Here is a 20756-nt window from a genome sequence, read left to right as displayed (position 1 = left end):
CGTTGCACATACCCATATACCGCCACAGCCGAGAGTCAAGATGTTCATACATCCGACAACTACAGTACTTCGCAATCTTTTGCATCCTGGCGATGTGCTACATCTTTGCGAGCCCGGATTGGGGAGATGTTGGGCGTGTTGCGTTATTTTTCTGCCCGAGCGGGAATTGAACGGCCGAATGACTCCTCCATTCCTTCCGTTATCAATGCATGTTATTCCAGGGTTTGCAGCAATATCACGGCCCTCACCGAAGCTACACGGGAGCGTCGGGACAGGCCTCTCCAATTACGGATTACGCAATATTGCCCCTTTGGCCAGGCTTGGCCGATCATCTTGCACGTGGAGGGAGTTTTTGGCATACCCAGCAGTAAAGCACGGAGGCAGGGTAATCCGTACACTAACAGGACTCCAATAGCGTTGTCCGCAATACGAGTCACACTTTGACAATCAGTAATCCGTACATACGGATTTAGCGTACGACGGCGCGGACCGCCCTACCCTATCGGGTTCCTTCCATGACTCTGATTGGGCAATGCTCACTTTCTTGGCCTAGCGATTGGCAACACGAGGTTTGTGTCAATGGGCGGGGTATATCACACAAACCACCTCTCCACTACTACCATAGTATGTATGTACTGTACATACATACTATAGTAGTTACCTCCGTACTGGTGACGCGCCCACATATCTGGCCATTGTAGACCGTCCCCCACCAAAACTGGCAATACTACCCTACTGTCGTAGGCACCCGCCACGTATGTACATATGTACGGATTATTAGGCCCTCGCAGACCGCTCTTATCACCAACAAACCAACAGCTTTATCGCCAACTAACCAACTCGGTTGGTTCTGTTACGGGCGAGCAGTCTGCGAGGGCCGGGGGTGTGGGGCGCAGCAAGGGTATGGTAAGCTTCCTACGGAGTACGCTCCGTACTTTTGAGACATCAACGTCAAGATTACACTACGGCGGAGGACGAGCCCGGCCATGGCGCCATCGGGCGTCTGGGGTCTACACAGTAGTTATTTTTTTCATTTTTTCATTCCCACGGTGGGTTCTGCACATACGAGGTTACTACTCTCCTAGAGGCAACCCTCTAATACCTGCTTCCGTCCCATCCCACGATTGGGCGATGGCTGTGCCAAGTTCAAACAGCTGAGAAGCTCAAAGAGCCGAGGTGATTCATGCCGAATCTCGAATCTATTTTCTCGATATGGAAGGTGTGGTCTTGCCTGCTTTTGCTCTTGCTCCTTCTTCGCTCTAAGACCCGTTTCTCGCGCGCTCGCGCGCACATGCCCTGTTTGCCATTGCCCGCGGCGGATCAGACGGAAACGAGTTTGCCCAAGGAACTCACCAGAGAGGTCTGCGCCGAGGCGCAGCAAATTAGTGTTGTATCGTAGTGTAGTATAGCCCAAGGTCGTCGTATCTCACGATCCATCTCGTCTCCCATTCCTGCCATGCCCCTCATACCTGGAAACACGAAAGGCCAACAGCAGCGAGAAGATCACGTCGAAACAGCGCGCCGCCGCGGCGTTTGCGACCAACTCTCGCAACACTGAGCGATCAGCGACGGCCGATATGCTGATGATGCGTGCCCCAAGCTCTCAAGGAAGCCTGGCGTTCCTCCGCCATCTCGCGCTGAGGATCTTGTTTCTCCGCGGATCCAAAGCGAAGTTTGCCGTCGCCGGCCTCCTCCTGGTGCTGCTCGTTTCCGCCTCCCTCGCCTATCGCTTCTTCTGCCTGGAGGACGACTTCTACGCCCCGACGAGAATTTTCGGCCGCCACCCGTATGCCAACTACAACCACCACCACCATCAGCACCGCCATCAGCAACACCATCAGCACCACCAACACCACAACAACGACGACGAGGACGACGACGACAACGGCGACGGCCGCCATGATGATGTCGGCGGCTGGTGGGCCGAGTTCTTTGGCCGCCTCGAGAGCACCCGCGTAACGGCGGGGCCGGTCAGAGTGGGCGAGCCGGGGCCCAGCATCAACTGGGCGCCCGGAATCAACGCGACGCGCCCGGACCTGATCGAGCTGAGCGAGGACGACGTGGCCCGGTTCCGGGCGTCGCACGCGGGCTTCGTCGACCAGCTCGCCGAGTTCGCCAGCCACCTCCCGTACGAGGCCGACACGACCGGCATCGTGACCACGACGGGCGTCGCCACCTTCGGCCAGGCCGTCTCGCTGGTCCTGATGGCGCGCCGGGCCGGCTCGCGCCTGCCCATCCAGATCTTCCTCGACTCGTCGTCCCCCTGGGTCGATCGGCTGTGCGCCGAGACGATGCCCCGCTTCGACGCCCGGTGCGTGTCGCTCGAGGACACCTGGGGCGGCGTGCGCGGCCCGGTGCCGGAGCTGGTGCGGTTCCAGTGGAAGGTGGTCTCCATCGTCGGGTCCTCGTTCCAGAACGTGCTCTTCCTCGACGCCGACTGCCTGCCCGTGCGCAGCCCGGACGCCATCTTCGACCGCAGGTCCGAGCCGTTCGCGTCCGCCGGCCTCGTCACCTGGCCCGACTTCTGGGTGACCAACACGTCGCCGCTCTTCTACCGCATCGCCGGCGACCTCGACGTCCCGCCCGTCACCGCGCGCACCAGCCCCGAGAGCGGCATGATGGCGTACGACAAGGCCCGCCACGCCGACACCCTCCTCCTCGCGGCCTACTACAACTACAACGGGCCCGACCACTACTACCCGATCTTCAGCCAGCGCGGCGCCGGCGAGGGCGATCGGGAGAGCTTCCTGCAGGCCGCGCTGGTGCTGCAGGCGCTGCGCAAGAAGGGCGCGTACCGGCCGCCGACGGCGTGGATGCGCCCCGGCGTCGGCGTCCGGAAGGGCTACTACGACGTCAAGGAGCTGCCCTTCGTGCACGGGCGGTCTGCGAAGCAGGCGTGGAGGGGCATGTTCATGATGCAGCAGGACCCCATGGCCGACTATCGCGCCTTCACGGCCGTCCTGGAGGGGGAGGAGGAGGAGGAGGCTCGGCGGAGGAAGAATGGAACCGCCACTGGGACCGACGGACGGCAGCAAGAGCTCTCCCCAGACAGCGGCACCGGCACTGGCTCTGGCTCGGCGGTCATGACGGTCATCAGGGAGAAGAAGGTAGAGGGGAAGAAGAAGAAGAAGGAGAAGAAGAAGAAGAACGGGGAAGAGGAGGAGGAGGAGGAGCTGGACGAGGACGCGTTCCTCACCGACACGACGGCGCTCGACAGGTTTGGCGACCTGACGCCGGCGCTGGAGAGGCAGAAGGAGAAGGGGGGCGGGGGCAGCGAGCGCCGCCGGCGCGAGCACGTCATGTTCTTCCACCACAACGGCGTCAACCCGGACTTCACGCGCGTGCTCGACCCGGAGTCGGGCCTGGTCGAGACGGACGAGGAGGGCCGGTACGTGCGCCTCTGGGGCGACCCGGGCTGGATCGCCGACTGCCTCGGCCGCGACGCCGAGAAGCTGCTCTGGGAGGACACGATGGCCGTCTACTGCCAGCCCGGCCTGGTCGCCCGCTTCGAGCGGCTGCGCCGCGTGTGCGCACACATGCGCGATATTCACCAACAGCTGTACGTATAGTTCTGCCTGGCGTTCCCGGAGGTTATCTCAGTGTTGTGCTCTTGATTTCTTTTTATTTTATTTTATTTTCAATCTTAGTTTTTTTCTTTTGGGGAGGGGAGAGGGGGTGGGGGTTGGGGGGGGGGGTTGGTTGTGATCTGGGTATTCTGGAGATAACTCTCTCTCTTTTGGAGTTCTTGGGTGGCTTTCCTCGTGGGCGTCGCAGGGGAGGAAGGGCGGTCATGGCGTATACACACGGATCTGACCATGAAATAGAAAAGGAGAGAAACGGTGGATTTTAATTGAAGTGAACGAGTTTATCCTGCAGGAACATGAAATACAAGAACTTGCATTAGTGAAAGGTCTTGCCAAGTCATTGCTGTTTCAGGTTAGCAAGCTTGGCCCCCAGTTTTACACTAGTGATGTGATGCGCGTCACACGCTGCTGCAGTGGGCCTGACAGTTTACTATGTATGTACTGTATGTACAACAGTGCTACGAAGTACAGTACGGAGCTATTAATTCATTGATGCAACGAAAGTTACTTGGCATTTTTATTCCACGACCCTTCGCCCTCCCGGCCATCCCCTTCGAATTGCCGCTGCCTCCGGACCACGGCCGACCCAATGCGGCGCGGCGCCCTTCTCAGCAACGCATTGCGCGCCAATGCCTCGCCGCCGTCGAAACCGCGTGCCCCGTCGCGCGCTCTCGTTCCGACTTGCTGCTACCCCAAGGATCTCGTCGTAGCGACCCCGCGACAGTGCCAGCGCCGACGCAACCACACCTCGACTTCGCCCGAGCAGCATCGACGCCAACACGATCCGGGCGCCGCAACGGTAGTAGCCGCGCAAGCAACGTCGACGACGACGGCGGCGGCGACGACGGCGACGACAACGGCGACGACAACGATCCCCACCGCCGGCATCACCGCCGGCATCACCGCTGCCGCCCCGCATCATGACGTGCTCGCCCCCTCGGCCGCGGCCGCGAACCCTCCTCCCACCACCCGCCCGCCGCCCCTCCATCTCCCCAGCAAACCCGACCCGGCACCCCCTCTTTTCTCCCGCCCGGGCCTCTCCTACCTCTACGCGACGGGCGTAGCCTACCTCAAGTTCTACAGGACCGCCCTCCGCCACGTCGTCTTCACCAACACCCGCCTCCTCTACCCGTCTTCCTCTTCCTCTTCCTCTTCCTCTTCCCATTCTCCTCCGTCTCCCGCCTCGCCCGATGATCCGCAGAGCGCGACACCGGGCGAGGTACCCGGCGCCGATCGCCGGCCTCCGCCTCCGTTGCCGGGCACCCGGGCGCACCTGCACCTGCGCCTGCGCTGGCGGCACGACATCCGCCGGCTGCCGCTGTTCGCGCTGATCCTGCTCGTGTGCGGCGAGCTGACGCCCCTCGCCGTCCTCGCCCTGCCCCGCGCCGTGCCCCTCGCCTGCCGCATCCCGCGCCAGGTCGAGGGCCTGCTGCGGACCGCCGAGTCCCGCCGGGCCGAGGGCAGGGCCGAGGCGGCTCGCTGGATGGTGGCGGTGGCGGAGAGCAGCAGCAGCAAGAGCGGGAGGGGAGAAGAAGAAGAAGAAGATGCGGAAGTGCCCGTCGAGGTCATGGCCAAGGTCCTGGGGCTGACGGTGCGGCCGTGGACGCCCGCGTTCGTGCTGCGCCCGCGCGTCCTGCGCCGGCTGCGCTTCCTGGCCGTCGACGACGCCCTGCTGATCCGGGCCGGCGGCGCCGCCGCGCTGGTGGGGGACGAGGTCAGGCTGGCGTGCGCCGACCGCGGCATCGACGTGCTGGGGCGCGGGGAGGCCGAGCTGAGGGAGGCGCTGGCCAGGTGGCTGCGCCTGACCGACGCGACGAGGCTGGGGGGGGAGGGGAGGGAGCGGGCGGTCCGGAGGCTGTTGTTGGTGAGGGATAGCGAGTGGCAGGAGGCGAAAAGGGAGGAGGATGTCGCTTGAATCCGGTACCCATGACGGCCGGAGTGATGTGTGTACATACCTTTTTTTTTCTTCTGGTGTGTGTGCTACCATGGATCGCATGTACGGGATTTGGGGGGAATATACGGAAATACGGACGTAAATAGAGGCGTTCTGAAGGAGGGGAGAGTGAGAGGAACCTCCCGCCCTCCCGTGCACGTACTGGGTGTGTGATTCCGTACTGCATGTACTGAACATATCGTGCATCGTGCATCACGGTATCTCGGGGCTACGGTACGCACACATACACACCAGGACTCGGCAGGCCGGAAGACATATAGAAAATAATAGACTTGCCTGCACTTTGTAGCTGCCCTGACAGCGATGCAGCAGCACGATCTGCGTGACGTACTCGCGACTCGGCGTGCAAGACATCACCAGAATGCGTTGGAGGAACAAGCTTCGAATGTTGAGGTAGCAACGGGTTTCCGGAATAGGCAGGTAATCGGCTACTGTTCTCGGTAGTCGTCTGACGCGTCTCGAGTCGTCAGCAAGTTGCTTCGACTCTTCATCACTGAGGATTTAAAGGTCCAACACTCTGCCGTTTGCAGGGAAAACAGAATAGGAAAAAGAAAAGGAAAAAGAAAAGAAAAGAAAAAGAAAGAAAGAAACAAGGCCGGGTCTCAGATGCTCGAGCCCGAGTCACAGTCATGACGATGAAGGGCAGCACGTTGCTCGCCCTCGCTCTCGGGTTTGGCGCTCACGCACAGTTCCCGCCAAAGAGGGAGGGCATCACCGTGATAGAGTCCAAGTTCTATAAAAACGTCAGCATCTCGTTCAAGGAGGTCGGTTTACCCGTGTCCCCTGTACTCTCTTAGGGCGCTCCCCCCAAAAAAAAAGGATGAACCCAAAGCTGAGAATAACAAGCCCGGCATTTGCGAGACTACGCCAGGGGTCAAGTCGTACTCGGGATACGTCCACCTCCCGCCCAACCTGATCGAGGGGGCAGACCAAGACTACCCCATCAACACGTCAGTATGGCCAAGTCTCTCCCCCCTTCCTGCCCCCCTCCCCCCTCCCCCCCCCCAAAAAAAAAAAAAAATACAAACCCAAAAGTAAAAGGGCGGCATCTGATTGACGAGCCCCAGCTTCTTCTGGTTCTTTGAAGCCCGCAAGGATCCGGCCAATGCCCCCCTGGCCATCTGGCTCAACGGCGGGCCCGGGGGCTCGTCCATGATGGGCCTGCTGGAAGAGAACGGCCCCTGCTTTGTCGGGCCCGACTCCAAGACGACCTACCTCAACCGCTGGAGCTGGAACAACGAGGCCAACATGCTGTACATTGACCAGCCCGTCCAGACCGGCTTCTCGTACGACGTGCTCACCAACGTGACCGTCCAGCTCGACGTCGACGACCCTTCCGAGCCTATCATCACGCCCACCAACTTCACCGACGGCCACATCCCCCGGACCAACAACACCTTCCGGATCGGCACCGTGGGGAGCCAGAAGGCGTCCCAGGTCACCAACTCGACGGAGCTCTCGGCCCACGCCATGTGGCACTTCCTGCAGACCTGGCTGTTCGAGTTCCCGCACTACCGGTCCGACGACGGCAGGATCAGCCTTTGGGCCGAGAGCTACGGCGGCACGTACGGCCCGGCATTCTTCCGCTTCTTCCAGCAGCAGAACGAGCGCATCGCCGACGGCCAGCTCGAGGGGCGCTACCTGCATCTCGACACGCTCGGCATCATCAACGGGGCCGTCGACTGGCCCATCCTCGCCGAGAGCCTGATCGACTATCCTTACAATAATGTAAGTTATCCGCTCCTTCAGCTTTCTCGGTGGAAAGAAAAGGGAACGAACGGACGAAGAAAAAAAAGAAAACAAAAGAAAAGAACAGAAAAAAAACGAGAAAGGAACGGGAAAGGAAACAAGAAGAAAAGGGATAAAGAATACATATATATATATATATATATATAAGAGCCGCCCTATTAACTTTTCCTCTCCCAACGCCAGAGCTACGGCATCCAGTTCTACAACGACACCTTCCATGCGGCCCTCAAGCACAACTGGACGCGGCCGTCGGGCTGGCGCGAGCAGATGCAGGCGTGCACCGAGTCGCTCGCGTCGTCGTCGTCGTCGTCGTCGCCGCCGGCGGCCGGGTGCGAGGCCGTCCGGTCGGTCCTGGACGACGTCCTCGCCGCCGCCTTCCCGCGCCAGTCGGGCCGCGCCCCGTTCGACCTCGCCCACCCGCGCGCCGACCCCTTCCCGCCCCCGCACCCGCACGGCTTCCTGGCCCGCGCCGACGTCCAGGCCGCCCTCGGCGTCCCCGTCAACCACACGGCCGTCTCCCTCCCCGTCAACCGCGCCTTCGACGCCACCTTCGACCCCCTCCGCGGCGGCCAGCTCGACGCCCTCGCCGGCCTGCTCGACCGCCGCGCCGGCGGCGGCGTCAAGGTCCACCTCGTCTACGGCGACCGCGACCCGTCGTGCAACTGGGCCGGCGGCGAGAAGGTCAGCCTCGCCGTGCCCTGGTCTCGGCGCGACGTCTTCGCGGCGGCCGGGTATGCGCCCCTGGTCGTCGTCTCCGGCAAGGGCGGCGGCGACGGCGGCAACACCGGAGGCGGCAACACCGGAGGCGGGGAAGAGGAGGTAGTAGTGGTGAGAGGGCTGACGAGACAGGTGGGCCGGTTCAGCTTCACGCGGGTGTTCCAGGCCGGGCACGAGGTGCCCTCGTACCAGCCCCAGGCCGGGTACGAGATCTTCCGGCGGGCCATGGCCGGGCTGGACCTGCCGACGGGGAGGGTCCGGGCCGGGGATGACTTCGTCACCGCCGGGCTGCGGGACGCCTGGGCGGTCAAGAACGCGGCGCCCGACATGGTGGAGCCGAGGTGCTACGTGCTCAAGCCCGAGTCCTGCGAGCCCGAGGTCTGGAAGACGGTGGTAGACGGTACGGCCATCGTGAAGGACTGGTTCGTCGTCGGGAGCACGGGAGGAGAGGGGCGCGGGGTCGAAGGGGGCATCGACGGCGATGAGCTGTGATTCGGCCCCCCTCCCAAAAAAAACATATGCTTGATGGGGCCAACATGGAGAGCCCGAATGATGGCGACTCGTCTCGCCGTCGCAGGGCATTATAATCCACTGCCGCTAGAGACATGTATTTCTGCTCATTTGTGTGGCAGCAGCATCGCCCCTTGTATGTAGTCTCGCAAGCAAGCCAGCCCGAAAAGGCCACCCGTTGATGGCCCAGAAGCGAAATGCCCATCAGACAAAGTTCTTGTTCCCTCTCGCCGCCGGAGTGCGGCTCCCGTTTGGCGATCCAGATCAGAAGTGACGGTCCAAAGGGGGAAAAAAAAAAAAGAAAAAGAAAAAAAAAAGAGCATGTTGGAAACTTCATTCGCTCCTGTCCCCTCTGTGAGTCCAAGCAGACCCATCTCTAACAATCCGACCCAACGACGAGTTTGGTGTAAACTATGCTTGCATGGACATCAACGAGCATGAGCTCCAAGAGCCCGGTTCCATCCTTTTCTCCCCTCAATGGACACAGCTTCAAGGGCGGACATGGCTCTGATTATGTCCTACTTTGACAAGTCGCCCACGGTCGTGCACCAGGAATCCGCGGACCTGACCGCCACCTGGACCTCAACGGTTTCGAATAGCTCATATCTCAGCGTGGTTTGCTGGAAAAGAAACTGCGGCATAAGCCGAACAAATTTGACCGAACGACTATGACAACCCATTCAAACTCCAAACCTCGGCAGCAGCTTCCCGGATTCGAGCGTCAATCGAGAAGACGACATGCTATTATTGCGGACAGCCATACCTCTCACTCCTCCTCTCATATGTGAGCGCCTGCCCGCTCTCGTTGACGGCAGAAGAAGAAGAAAAAGAGCAAAGAAGCTGAAAAAACATCGCTAAATCTATCTTCTTTGCGCGTACAATCCGAGAATCCCGGCTTCTTTATTTTGACAAGTCATCGCAGGTGCCACTGCCCACAGAATCATAGAACTTCCGGCAATCTCCAAGAGAAACCTTTTGGAGCCATCGGACTGCCGTTCCGGGTATCACGTAGTCCCTAGTGCGCAGCTCGCTTCAGCTGCTCCATAATTGTCTGGACTTGTTGTGCTGGATCCACGCCGCCGTAGCTACCAGGAGCCGTCGGTGCGCCGTAAGCGGGCGCGGCTCCGTAGCTGGCCGGTGGTGGTGCAGGCTGTGCCGCGGCCGCGCTCCTGAGGTTGTTCAGCAACGCGTTCACGTCGATCTGAGGGGCTTGGGGTGCGGCGGGAGCCACTCCAGGATACGTTGTCTGGGGTGCGCCGGCCTGGGGAGTCTGAAGTGATGCCAAGAGAGCTTGAAGGGCCGAGTTGTCGAGGTTGCCGACTACGCTGGCGAGGTCGGGAGCTGGAGCTGCTGGAGGCTGCGCAGGAGGAACGGCGTGCTGAGGATACGGATACGGGTAGCCGGCAGGAGGCGCTTGTGCCGGCGGAGGGTGACCGTAGCCGTTGGGCGCATACGGCGCCGGTGGTTGGCCGAGATGTGCCGCGGACTGCGATTTCTCTCTCATCACTAGTTCTGCGGCGATTGGCGGGTCAACATCCTGGTACAGCTCGAAACGGACGCTGCTACCCCCGGATCGGATGAAAACCTGGATGGGAATTTTGCCCTTTGTCTGGGCCCCATAGTCGAGATCGACAATGGCATGCACGCCTTCGACCACCTGCCGTTGCACCACCGTCTCCCGAGGGAATCGAGGATTGAGATACATGACATCGGTCTTCAGCCCTTTGTTATGGAAGGCTCTTTGGACCCAGCCGACGAAATCTCTCGAGACCTCCTGTAGCAGGAGAATCTGCACATCAGGGACATCGGCACCGAAGCGTCGAGGGAAGTCGAACCGGTCGCCGTCAGACGGCGCTCGCCGGTGAGGGCTGGGGCTCCTGCGCCTGTACGAGTCGTCTCCGTACCGACCGAAGCGCGCAGGCGAACGCGAGCGACGGCGCTGATAACTGCCGAATTCACGGTCCCGAGAATAGTGGCCGTCTCGGCTGCTCCGAGGATCGCCCCGGCGTGGTGATGGGGAGCGCCCCGGCCGATAGTCATCCCGCTTCCAGCCGCGATCGCCGGCGTCGAAGCGCTCGCTCCCGTAAGAACCTCGCGGACCCCGGCGGTCCGGCGACCTATCCCTGTCATCCTTCTTCTTCTGGGTGCGTGAGACCTCGAGATCTGTCAACCGGTTAGACAGACGGTGCGAGGCCAGCGACGGGCAGATGATGACTCACGTATCCTCCGGCCACCGAGCTCGATGCCCTGAGCACCCTGCATAGCGGCCTGCCCCTCGGCTACCGTGTGATACTGGACGAAGCCGTAGGCGCTCTTGAGCGAGATCTGCGCTAGCCGGCCGAACCTGTGGAACACATCAAACACCTCTCGCTTCGAGACTCTCTCGCTGGATAGATTACCTGAACCGTGGTGAGCGAGTGGTCCATGGCAAGGTGCCGCTATTGTGGACTCACCAATAAAAATCCGCGAGCCTTCCGGAAACCTTTCCCACTTGGCCTCCGATGTGTATCGTTTTTCGTCTGCTAGGAACTGCTCCCAGAGCTGCTTAATAGACGAGCCATGGTAGTTGCCAGAAGCATCTCCGCTATGTGGCAAGTGATGAGCAGGCGGGGCGCCAAAGCTGCCCGGTGGCGGCGCGGGCAAGGAGGAAACGCCTTCATTCGCAGCGTGCGCGCCATGCGATGCACCAGAGCTGGCAAGAGTCATCGGCATTGCTGGGGCTGGAGGAGCATTGTGACCTCTTGACTGGAACGAGTAGTGTGCCGGGGGAATGGCGGGCAAGTTGGCTGGCGGGTTGGGAAGAGAAGGCTTGGGGGGTAGTGAGGGAGGATGAGATACGGGCAAGGACGCCGTAGGAGCTTGGGTGCTAACGGGGGTGGCTTGCGCTGGCGCGTTAGGGGGTGAAGCTGTGGCGGCGGCTCTAGCAGTGATGTCGTCTACCAGCTTCTGAATGTCAACAGCGGCGGCATCATCTTCATCTGTCGACGCAGGAGCTGCGGAGGCAGCGGTAGGCGGGGCTGCATCAGGAGCAGGGGCAGCTGGAGATTCCTTGCCAGGTTCCTCGGCGGCAGTGGCTGAAGTAGGCGCCGCAGAGGATGGGATTGTGTTCGGCGCGGTGGGTGAGGGATCGGAGGGGACTTCGGACCTGTTGGCTTGCTCGGACGGCGAAGGGTCTCCCGAGGATTGAACCTCGCCGTTTATGCGGGACACGGCCGGCGAATGAGTGGGCGGGTGATCAGAAGGGACAGCTGCAGGGTCAGGCGCGGGCGGACTAGTCATGGATTCTGAGGCCAATGATACATCTGGCTGAACTTCTTCAGCCTCATTTAGATCCTCTTGAGCTGTGGGTGAATCAAAGGTTTTGGCATAGTCATCGTTGGCCGCTTCTGGTTCGACCTTTTCCTGTTCCTGTCCCTCCTCGCCCTCGCCATAGTCGATGCTCTCGTCGCTCTCGTCGTGGGACTCATCAGAGTAGTCCCCACCAACCACTATTGTGTCGGAAATTTCGCTGGGCCCCGGGTTTGGCTCCATTGTCACTGGTTGGGGGTGGTGAGGAACAGGCAAGGAGGTGGCAGGCTTAGCTGCTTCGTCAATCGTGGCTGCTTGGTCTTGAAGGGCCGGGACCACTGTGTCTGGGATGGCGGTTTGGCTGGAAATGGGGATCGGAGAGATAGGGCTCAGGTTGGCGGCAGCCACTACTTGTGGTGATTGCTCCGGCATCAAGTGCGATGACCGATGGCTCTACACGCAGGCGCCAGACTCCTTTGTTGGGTGGAACAAAGTCGGTCCACTCGGGAAGTTGTGATGGGTGAAGGGGGGCGATGAATCTCCGTGGTCAGCAGACACAAAACTGGGCGGCGATTCACACTATGCGCGGGCGAGAGGCGCGATGCACAGATGCCGCGAATATTGTTTTGCCGACTGGAAGCAGCCTTGCGATAAATCGCGATGAGAAGAAAGCGTTGGCAGCTGCTGGCTTTTGAGGGGCCCAAAGGGAACGCGCACGATGCCCAGAATGCGCCGAAACACTTTTGTTTGAAAGGGCCGCTGATAATATTATTGCTCGGCAATATTCGATGTGTGGATGTGGGAGCGGGAAAGGGCTGATCAAACTTTTTGAAAGATCAGAATGAGAGCAGGTCTACGGGCAGTCATGATGGAAGTGCCGGCTCATGCGCGATGTGGGGATGCAAGGCTGGCTTGGCTGGCGAAATTTCTCGACTTCTGCGCGCCCCGCAGATGGGAAGCGCGAGCCTCTGCGCTGCTCGGCTATTTGCCTGATTCAGTTTAGCGGTGTTTTAACGTTATCCAATGTACGGACTAATCCGTACCGAGTATTCTATCCAGTATCCGGCATTGCATTTCAGTGATCAACCAGGTTTCTTTGGTGGCTTCAGCGACACCATCCGCAAGTCTGACGAACCACGGACACGATGCTGGCTCACCATGTCCTTCAGTCGCCCGCTAACTTGGTGAGCAGGTGGCCGTGGAACGCATGGACCATCATCCCTGGTTCTCGCCGATTTGTCCACCGAGCTCTTGATGCAACCTTCGATCAGGAGCAACTGGCTGAGGCAAGGAAATGGCACCAGTCGTTCCAGCTCAGCAGCCTGCCCGAGGGCAACACATCCTTTTCACGATCTAGTGGCCCTGGTGGGCAGCATGTAAACAAGTTTGTACCAAAGCAGTCTATCCTAGCACGGTAGAGACGTATTGACGCCAATTGCCAGGACTGAAACCAAGGCAACAACCACATGGCCTGTTCCCCAATTGCTGGGCTTCTTGCCAAAGTTGCTGCATGCCGGTGTTCGGGAATCTAAGTATTACTCTCGACGCAGTGACTGCCTCACGATACAGGCTCAGACCCATAGAAGCCGCAGTGCGAATGCTGATGAAAACCGCCGGAAACTGTTTGAGGAGCTCCAAGAGTTGTATCGCAAGACGGTGCCTGGTGAGAGCAGCCCAGAGACGGCCAAAAAATATGAAGCACTGTAAGTAACCCCGCAGGTGTAAGATACACGGCTATCAGGTGCTGAGAGTGAAGTAGAAAGAAGAGCGCCAACGAGGCCCGAGTGAAGGCGAAGAAGATGCAAAAGTCAAAGAAAGCATTCCGAAGAGGCTTTGATGATTGATGCGACGGGGGTGCTGCAGTATGTAATCCGTAACTACATAGTATGTTGTGTACTGTACATACCTCCGTACATACAGTACATACCACACTAGTGTAGGCGGTGTGCCAGCGGTGGATCCATTAAGCCATACCACCCGGCAGAATTAAGAAAAATAATTGAACCCGAATCACTATCGCAGCAATTTTCGGGCCCCTCTATCGCAACCGTCCGCAGTATTCAGATTGCAGGTCTGCGAACAGTTGCGACCATGCCGGCACAAAAGACAGTGTAAGCAAAATAGGACCGAGAGTAATGTACTAGACTTTGTTTCCTAAACTGACATTTTCTGTGATACAGAGACTCGCGGATTCCGACCCTCATCCGCAATGGCCTGCAGGAAAAAAAGCGCAGCTTCTTCGTCGTGGTCGGCGACCGTTCCAAGGATGCCATTGTCCACCTGTATTATATCATGTCCAGCATGGACGTGAGGCAGAACAAGTCGGTTCTATGGGCATACAAGAACAAACTCCTCGGCTTCACGAGTCACCGCAAGAAGCGCGAGAACAAGATCAAGAAGGAAATCAAGCGCGGGATTCGCGAACCCAATTCCGAAGACCCGTTCGAGCTCTTCATCTCGCTTCACGACATTCGATATGTCTACTACAAGGAAACCGACAAGATTCTGGGCAACACATATGGCATGGTTAGTTTCAAATGTAGCTACCGGGGCTACAGTCGGAAACCGAGAAAGCTGACAGTAAGGGTAGTGCATTCTTCAAGACTTCGAGGCTATAACACCCAATATTCTCGCCAGGACCATCGAGACAGTCGAGGGTGGAGGCCTAGTGGTGCTCTTGCTGAAGGGCATGAGCAGCCTGAAACAGCTCTACACTCTTTCCATGGACGTCCACTCACGGTACCGAACGGAGGCCCACGACGACGTTGTAGCGAGGTTCAATGAGCGCTTCATCCTGTCCCTCGGTAGTTGCGAATCTTGTTTGGTGATTGACGACGAGCTCAACGTTCTCCCGATATCAGGCGGGAAGGGCGTGAAGCCACTCCCGCCACCTGATGAGGACGAACCCAAGAGTGCGGCGGCGCAGGAGCTAGAGAAGATGAAGGAGGCCCTCCAAGACACACAACCGATCGGGTCGCTCGTCAAGTTGGCCCGCACGACAGATCAGGCGAAGGCTTTGCTTACGTTTGTGGATGCCATTGCCGAGAAGACTCTCCGGAATACGGTTACCCTGACCGCAGCGCGTGGCCGAGGTAAATCTGCCGCTATGGGCGTTGCCATTGCAGCCGCCGTTGCCTACGGATACAGCAACATCTTCATCACCTCGCCATCTCCCGAAAATTTGAAGACACTGTTCGAATTCGTCTTCAAGGGCTTTGACGCGCTTGATTACAAAGACCATGCCGATTACTCCATCATCCAGTCAACAAATCCCGATTTCAACAAGGCTATTGTTCGAGTCAACATCCACAGGAACCATCGGCAGACCATCCAGTATATCCGGCCTCAGGACAGCCATGTGCTCGGACAGGCCGAGTTGGTCGTGATTGATGAAGCGGCGGCTATTCCGCTGCCCCTAGTGAAGAAGCTCATGGGGCCGTACCTGGTGTTTATGGCCTCTACAATCAGCGGTTACGAAGGGACGGGCCGGTCGCTGTCGTTGAAGCTCATCAAGCAGCTGAGGGAGCAATCCAGGGCGGGCGCCAATTCCAACGGCAGCGGCTCGGTCGAGATCGATCGATCGAGCGGACGGGCAACCAAGGAGACAACTTCAGTTGGCGGTCGGTCGCTGAAGGAGATCACGCTTTCTGAGCCCATCCGTTACGCCCAGGGAGATAAGGTGGAGAAATGGCTCAATATGCTTCTCTGCCTAGATGCCACACTGCCGAAATCCAAGCTCAGCACGCAGGGGTGTCCGGACCCTTCGCAATGCGAGCTGCTACACGTCAACCGCGACACCCTCTTCTCCTTCCATCCGGTGTCTGAAAAGTTTCTGCAGCAGATGGTTGCGCTCTACGTTGCAAGCCACTACAAGAACTCGCCGAACGACCTGCAGCTTATGAGCGATGCGCCAGCCCACGAACTTTTCGTTCTCACGGGCCCGATTGTTGAAGGTCGCCTGCCAGAACCCCTGTGTGTGATTCAAGTGTCCCTGGAAGGGAAGATCAGCAAGGAGAGCATCCTGAAGAGCTTGAGCAGAGGCCAGCAACCTGCTGGTGATCTGATTCCGTGGCTGGTGAGCCAGCAGTTCCAAGACGACGAATTCGCTTCCCTGTCGGGTGCTCGTGTGGTCCGGATAGCAACGAATCCGGATTATATGTCGATGGGGTACGGCTCAAAAGCGCTGCAACTGCTGATTGACTACTACGAGGGCAAATTCGCCGACCTCTCGGAGGAAGGCAGCAGCACAGTGCCGCAGTCGATTCCCAGGGTCACGGATGCTGAGCTTGCTCAGGCTAGTCTGTTTGACGAGATCAAAGTTCGGGACATGAACGAGCTGCCGCCGCTGTTCGCAAAGCTGGCGGAGCGTCGACCTGAGAAGCTCGACTACGTGGGTGTAAGCTACGGCTTAACGCAGCCGCTGCACAAATTTTGGAAGCGGGCCTCGTTTGCCCCGGTCTACCTCGTAAGTACTCTCTCGCTTCGTTCGGCTGGCTGATGCTGGAGGCTGACAAAGAAACAGCGGCAAACTGCCAACGAACTCACGGGCGAACACACGTGCGTCATGATTCGGCCTCTCCAAGACGGGAACGACCCGAGCTGGCTCGGCGCCTTTGCGAATGACTTCCATCGTCGTTTCCTGTCTCTCCTCTCGTACAAGTTCCGCGAGTTCCCGTCCATCCTTGCCTTGACGATTGAGGAATCTGCCAGTTCTGGCGCGCAGCTGGATCCGTCCGCAACACCGACTGAAATCACCAAGAGCGACCTGGACGCGCTCTTTACGCCATTTGACCTCAAGCGCCTGGAGTCCTACGCCAATGGGTTGCTCGATTACCATGTTGTTCTGGACCTCATGCCCACGATTGCGCAGCTGTACTTCAGCGGCAGGTTGAAGTCAAGCGCCAAGCTGAGTGGCCTGCAACAGGCTATTCTCCTGGCCATCGGAATGCAGCGGAAAGAGGTTGAGACTGTTGCCGAGGAGCTGTCACTGCCGGCTTCGCAGGTTCTCGCTATTTTCATCAAGATCATGCGAAAGATCACGTCTCACCTAAACTCGCTGGTTGCCGGAGCCGTCGAGGCCGAGATGCCGGATGCGAACAAGGTCGGCGTGAGCCGAGAAAACGCGACAGGGATTCACGACGACGAGGTGATTGACACGAAGTACACGCCTCTCGAAACCAGACTAGAGGACGAGCTGGAAGAGGGAGGCGACGAGGCGCTGAGTGAGCTGCGAGCCAAGCAGAGGGAGCTCATTGACTCTCTCCCGCTGGACCAGTAAGAAGCCTGTCAGTTAGTCCGTCTATTTCGTTCAAACGCTAACCTAGCGAACCAGGTATGAGATCGAGGGCGATGATGCGGCATGGGAAGAGGCGGAGAGACGAGTACAACGGGCGGCCAAGAGCGGAAAGGGCGCTCCGATGGTGAGTGTCAAGACGAAGGCGAAGCGCAAGGTGGAGGAGACGGATGGCCACGAGGAGAAGGGAGGTGACAAGGGGCATTCCAAGTCCAAGAAGGCGAAGCGGGAGAAAAAGAAGTGAAGCGATTCTATGTGTTGGTAAGATATAGGATTGTTTTTTCCTACCATTGTCTAAACAAGATACCCAGGCCTACGGCCTTCTCATCTGGCTCTCCTAAGTGAATATTACTGCGGCATATTCGGTCGGTGCCGGAGGAGCGACCCCATGGGCTTGTACATAGCAGGATTCGGAACATACCTGAAGCGGAGAGTCGGTCCGTGATTGGCTCCGAGACGAGGGCAAAACTCGCAATATCGCAAATCAAAGTGCGGCTGATGAACAACACGTAAAGTTAACAATTGCGACCTAAGACGCTTGGTAAGATTGGGATTGATTGAAAAACTCTTTTCTCCTCTCTGAACTGTTTTGAGTGGCTCTTGCCGGCGTTCTTCGACCGTGCCGCGCAAAGAATTCTGGATTCAGCGGTGCTTGACCGATACGTGAAGGGGCGGGACTTTTGTATCGCGGACCTTGCTGCGTTGCGGAGTGCCCCGCACGACAGCTCCGGACCCTGTCAAAGCGACCGGCTCGACCCTTTGTCGGTGTCCAAACACGCAACAAGCCCGACACTTTCGCAAGTTTTCTTGACCGCCTTCCCGGAAGCTTTTGACTTTAGCGCCGACGAAAGCTTATCACCCTCTGATCAGCGACCGGCTTACAGCTTCATCAGAGCGAACGTCCATAACAACGCAAACTCCGGAAAGGTAACACATTTTAACCCATTATCCGGGAGCGGAACCCTGTCGACAGCATATCGGAAACACCGGCGACCGAGCGACCAGAGCGCGGCAGCTGTCCTCTGGTCCGAGTGAGACAACGACATCACCGACGACCATGAGTACGGTAGCAGCCCAAGCTGCTGGCGAGCGGCAGCAGCCGCAAATCCAGCCCTGCAGGTACAAGGTCGGAAAGGTGCTCGGCGCGGGGTCGTACTCGGTCGTCAAGGAGTGCATCCACATCGACACGGGGCGCTACTATGCGGCCAAGGTGATCAACAAGCGGCTTATGGCCGGGAGGGAGCACATGGTATGTCTGCCATCTTTTCGAAACAAGGCGAGCTTGCTTGTCGTTCGCTAAGTCAGCGCTTACGCTGCTTCGACAGGTGCGAAACGAAATCGCGGTGCTCAAGAAGGTGTCGATGGGCCACCAGAATATCCTTACTCTCGTCGACTACTTCGAGACCATGAACAACCTGTACCTCGTCACCGACCTCGCCCTGGGCGGCGAGCTCTTCGACCGCATCTGCCGCAAGGGCTCGTACTACGAGGCGGATGCCGCCGACCTCATCCGCGCCGTCCTGTCCGCCGTCGCCTACTTGCACGATCACGGCATCGTCCACCGCGACCTCAAGCCCGAGAACCTTCTCTTCCGCACGCCCGAGGACAATGCCGACCTTCTCATTGCCGACTTCGGCCTGAGCCGCATCATGGACGAGGAGCAGTTCCACGTGCTCACCACCACCTGTGGCACTCCGGGCTATATGGCTCCCGAGATCTTCAAGAAGATAGGCCACGGTAAGCCCGTCGACCTCTGGGCACTGGGCGTCATCACCTACTTCCTCCTCTGCGGCTACACGCCCTTCGACCGGGACTCGGACTTTGAAGAGATGCAGGCGATCCTCAACGCCGACTACAGCTTCACGCCGCTCGAGTACTGGCGCGGGGTGTCGGACAGCGCCAAGGACTTCATCCGGCGGTGCCTGACGATCGACCCGGCCAAGCGCATGACGGCGCACGAGGCGCTGCAGCACCCCTTCGTGGCCGGCTGGGCGCGCGTGGGAGAAGGCGACGACAAGGGCACCAACCTGCTGCCCACCGTCAAGAAGAACTTCAACGCCCGCCGCACCCTGCACGCCGCGATCGACACCGTCCGGGCCATCAACAAGCTGCGCGAGGGCCAGGCCGCCGGGTTCATGAACGGCGTGCGAAGCCGCGAGCCGGCGAGGGCAGCGCCGCCCAGCAGTGGTAACGGCAACACCACCAACAACAACAACAGCAACCAAAATAACCGGGATCAGAAGAGCAGCCAGAACGAGAACGCCCCCCAGCCGAGAAATCACGACAGCGGCATCGAGATCGGGCAGGCGCAGGAGGGCCAGAGCAAGGACGGCGGCTACGACACACAGACGGCGCAGGCATCACAGGGGTCGGCCACGGGCGCGGACGCCAGCACGGCGGACGGGGACGTCAGGATGGACGATTGGCCCGCCCCGCATTCGCAACAGGCGGGGCAACAAGCGCCAGAAGGTCGCGGCCATCTCCCACCTGCGCATGCGGTCCCGGCGAGCTTGCGCCCTGGGAACGAGGCGAACCGGGTGGTGGAGACGAGTAAAGGATTGTGGAACGGTAGCGGGAGCCGTCGGTGACGGACCTCGTAGTGGTTTTGGGGGGGGGGGGGGGGATTTTTTGGAGAGACTTTGTTGCCGTTTCTTCATGTCGAGGCCTCCCCCCCCCCCAAAAAAAAAAAAAAAATATCCAGCTAGAACAGCATCCGGTTCGAGCCTCCTGAGGTAGGCCGGACAGGAAGATGTGATGCTTCCCGGAAGCACGAGCTCGTGCCGCCCTTTGGTTTCTTGTTCGTCGGGAGCGAAGCTGGAGTTAGGAGATGACGGTGGACGACGCAAGCTGTTTCCTCCTTGATCAGATACCTATGAGCGACGCGACAAGGTAGTGTGGAAAGGTCACGATCTGGAATCGGGGCTTTGAGTTTTCTCTTTTTCCCCTCTTTGCCTGCCTATCCTCAGGTCTACTACGGACATGCGGAAAGGGAAAAAAAATTTCTATGTCTTAAGTTTGGCTCTGTTGTTGGTGGTTATCTTCTTTTGTCGCGATATCTCTTCGCCTTGTTCGCTTGGCGCTTTTGAAGCATATTATCACGATAACGAATTACGAGTACATCTTTATCTCTTCATCCCCCTGACGATCGAATCTTTGAGATGCAACGATTGTCCACAAACTGTTGGTTGGGATTAAGCTTTGGAATGGAGGGTCTTCGCGGGACCAATATGGGGTTGGGGGGTCAGACGTCAAACAGATTCAACCAATCTCGCGGGCCTCTCTTGCAACGGGGAAACTTGACCAGTTCCGGTTTCCCTCCGATTTTATGGTCTCCATCCATCATGGACATTACCCCAACGTTTGAATAATTTAGTCGTCTTTGGAAATGGCCAACTGTGATGGAATGGAACGAGAAAGCGCCTCCCAGCTCCCCTTTCTCAGCAGCGTAATTTGGAAGGCTCTTCTGGTCGTTCATCATTCGACGCCAAACGTAATCACCAAATGGTCACAGATAACAGACACATACAGTACAAATACCCGATCCTAGAGTCAGTGCATACCGGGACCTATGACCAATCAAACCCGGAAAGCCGGCCTATCCGGATTGCTTGGTTCACTCGCGATTCATACCTTACTTTGTAAGCACTAACTACTACTATAT

General features: G+C 58.7%; 7 protein-coding genes across 7 annotated transcripts; 6 read left to right on the top strand and 1 right to left on the bottom strand.

Moving 5' to 3' along the window:
* The first annotated feature begins 1185 nt into the window (after positions 1–1185).
* On the top strand, positions 1186–3665 carry MYCTH_2308692 (glycosyltransferase family 71 protein). The gene has a single exon (XM_003665162.1). It carries the CDS (start codon positions 1578–1580, stop codon positions 3567–3569), a length of 1992 nt encoding a protein of 663 aa, XP_003665210.1. The 5' UTR covers positions 1186–1577; the 3' UTR covers positions 3570–3665.
* A 286-nt stretch (positions 3666–3951) lies between these two features.
* MYCTH_2308691 (uncharacterized protein) lies at positions 3952–5995 on the top strand. Its single transcript, XM_003665161.1, has one exon. The coding sequence runs from the start codon at positions 4174–4176 to the stop codon at positions 5497–5499; it is 1326 nt and encodes a 441-aa protein (XP_003665209.1). The 5' UTR covers positions 3952–4173; the 3' UTR covers positions 5500–5995.
* An 11-nt stretch (positions 5996–6006) lies between these two features.
* Positions 6007–8779, top strand: MYCTH_2308690 (uncharacterized protein). Its single transcript, XM_003665160.1, has 4 exons — positions 6007–6302; positions 6385–6488; positions 6606–7266; positions 7471–8779. The coding sequence occupies exons 1-4, from the start codon at positions 6168–6170 to the stop codon at positions 8494–8496; spliced, it is 1926 nt and encodes a 641-aa protein (XP_003665208.1). The 5' UTR covers positions 6007–6167; the 3' UTR covers positions 8497–8779.
* Positions 8780–9361: 582 nt separating this feature from the next.
* On the bottom strand, positions 9362–12348 carry MYCTH_2308686 (uncharacterized protein). The gene is made up of 2 exons (XM_003665159.1): positions 10734–12348; positions 9362–10677 (listed from the first exon to the last, which is right to left on the bottom strand). Exons 1-2 carry the CDS (start codon positions 12043–12045, stop codon positions 9530–9532), a joined length of 2460 nt encoding a protein of 819 aa, XP_003665207.1. The 5' UTR covers positions 12046–12348; the 3' UTR covers positions 9362–9529.
* Positions 12349–12947: 599 nt separating this feature from the next.
* MYCTH_2065824 (uncharacterized protein) lies at positions 12948–13646 on the top strand (the record flags this gene model as incomplete). Its single annotated transcript, XM_003665158.1, has 3 exons — positions 12948–13186; positions 13245–13505; positions 13562–13646. The coding sequence occupies 3 exons, from the start codon at positions 12948–12950 to the stop codon at positions 13644–13646; spliced, it is 585 nt and encodes a 194-aa protein (XP_003665206.1).
* A 124-nt stretch (positions 13647–13770) lies between these two features.
* Positions 13771–17746, top strand: MYCTH_2308682 (uncharacterized protein). The gene is made up of 5 exons (XM_003665157.1): positions 13771–13913; positions 13983–14328; positions 14393–16267; positions 16325–17076; positions 17135–17746. Exons 1-5 carry the CDS (start codon positions 13894–13896, stop codon positions 17337–17339), a joined length of 3198 nt encoding a protein of 1065 aa, XP_003665205.1. The 5' UTR covers positions 13771–13893; the 3' UTR covers positions 17340–17746.
* Positions 17747–19712, top strand: MYCTH_2308681 (uncharacterized protein). The gene is made up of 2 exons (XM_003665156.1): positions 17747–18344; positions 18421–19712. The coding sequence occupies exons 1-2, from the start codon at positions 18153–18155 to the stop codon at positions 19681–19683; spliced, it is 1455 nt and encodes a 484-aa protein (XP_003665204.1). The 5' UTR covers positions 17747–18152; the 3' UTR covers positions 19684–19712.
* Positions 19713–20756: the final 1044 nt, after the last annotated feature.

This window comes from Thermothelomyces thermophilus, chromosome 5 (assembly GCF_000226095.1).
Source record: "Thermothelomyces thermophilus ATCC 42464 chromosome 5, complete sequence".
In the NCBI taxonomy this organism is placed as follows: Eukaryota; Fungi; Ascomycota; class Sordariomycetes; order Sordariales; family Chaetomiaceae; genus Thermothelomyces; species Thermothelomyces thermophilus.
Note: the sequence above shows the minus strand (reverse complement) of the source record. Positions and strands in the feature narration are given on the sequence as shown.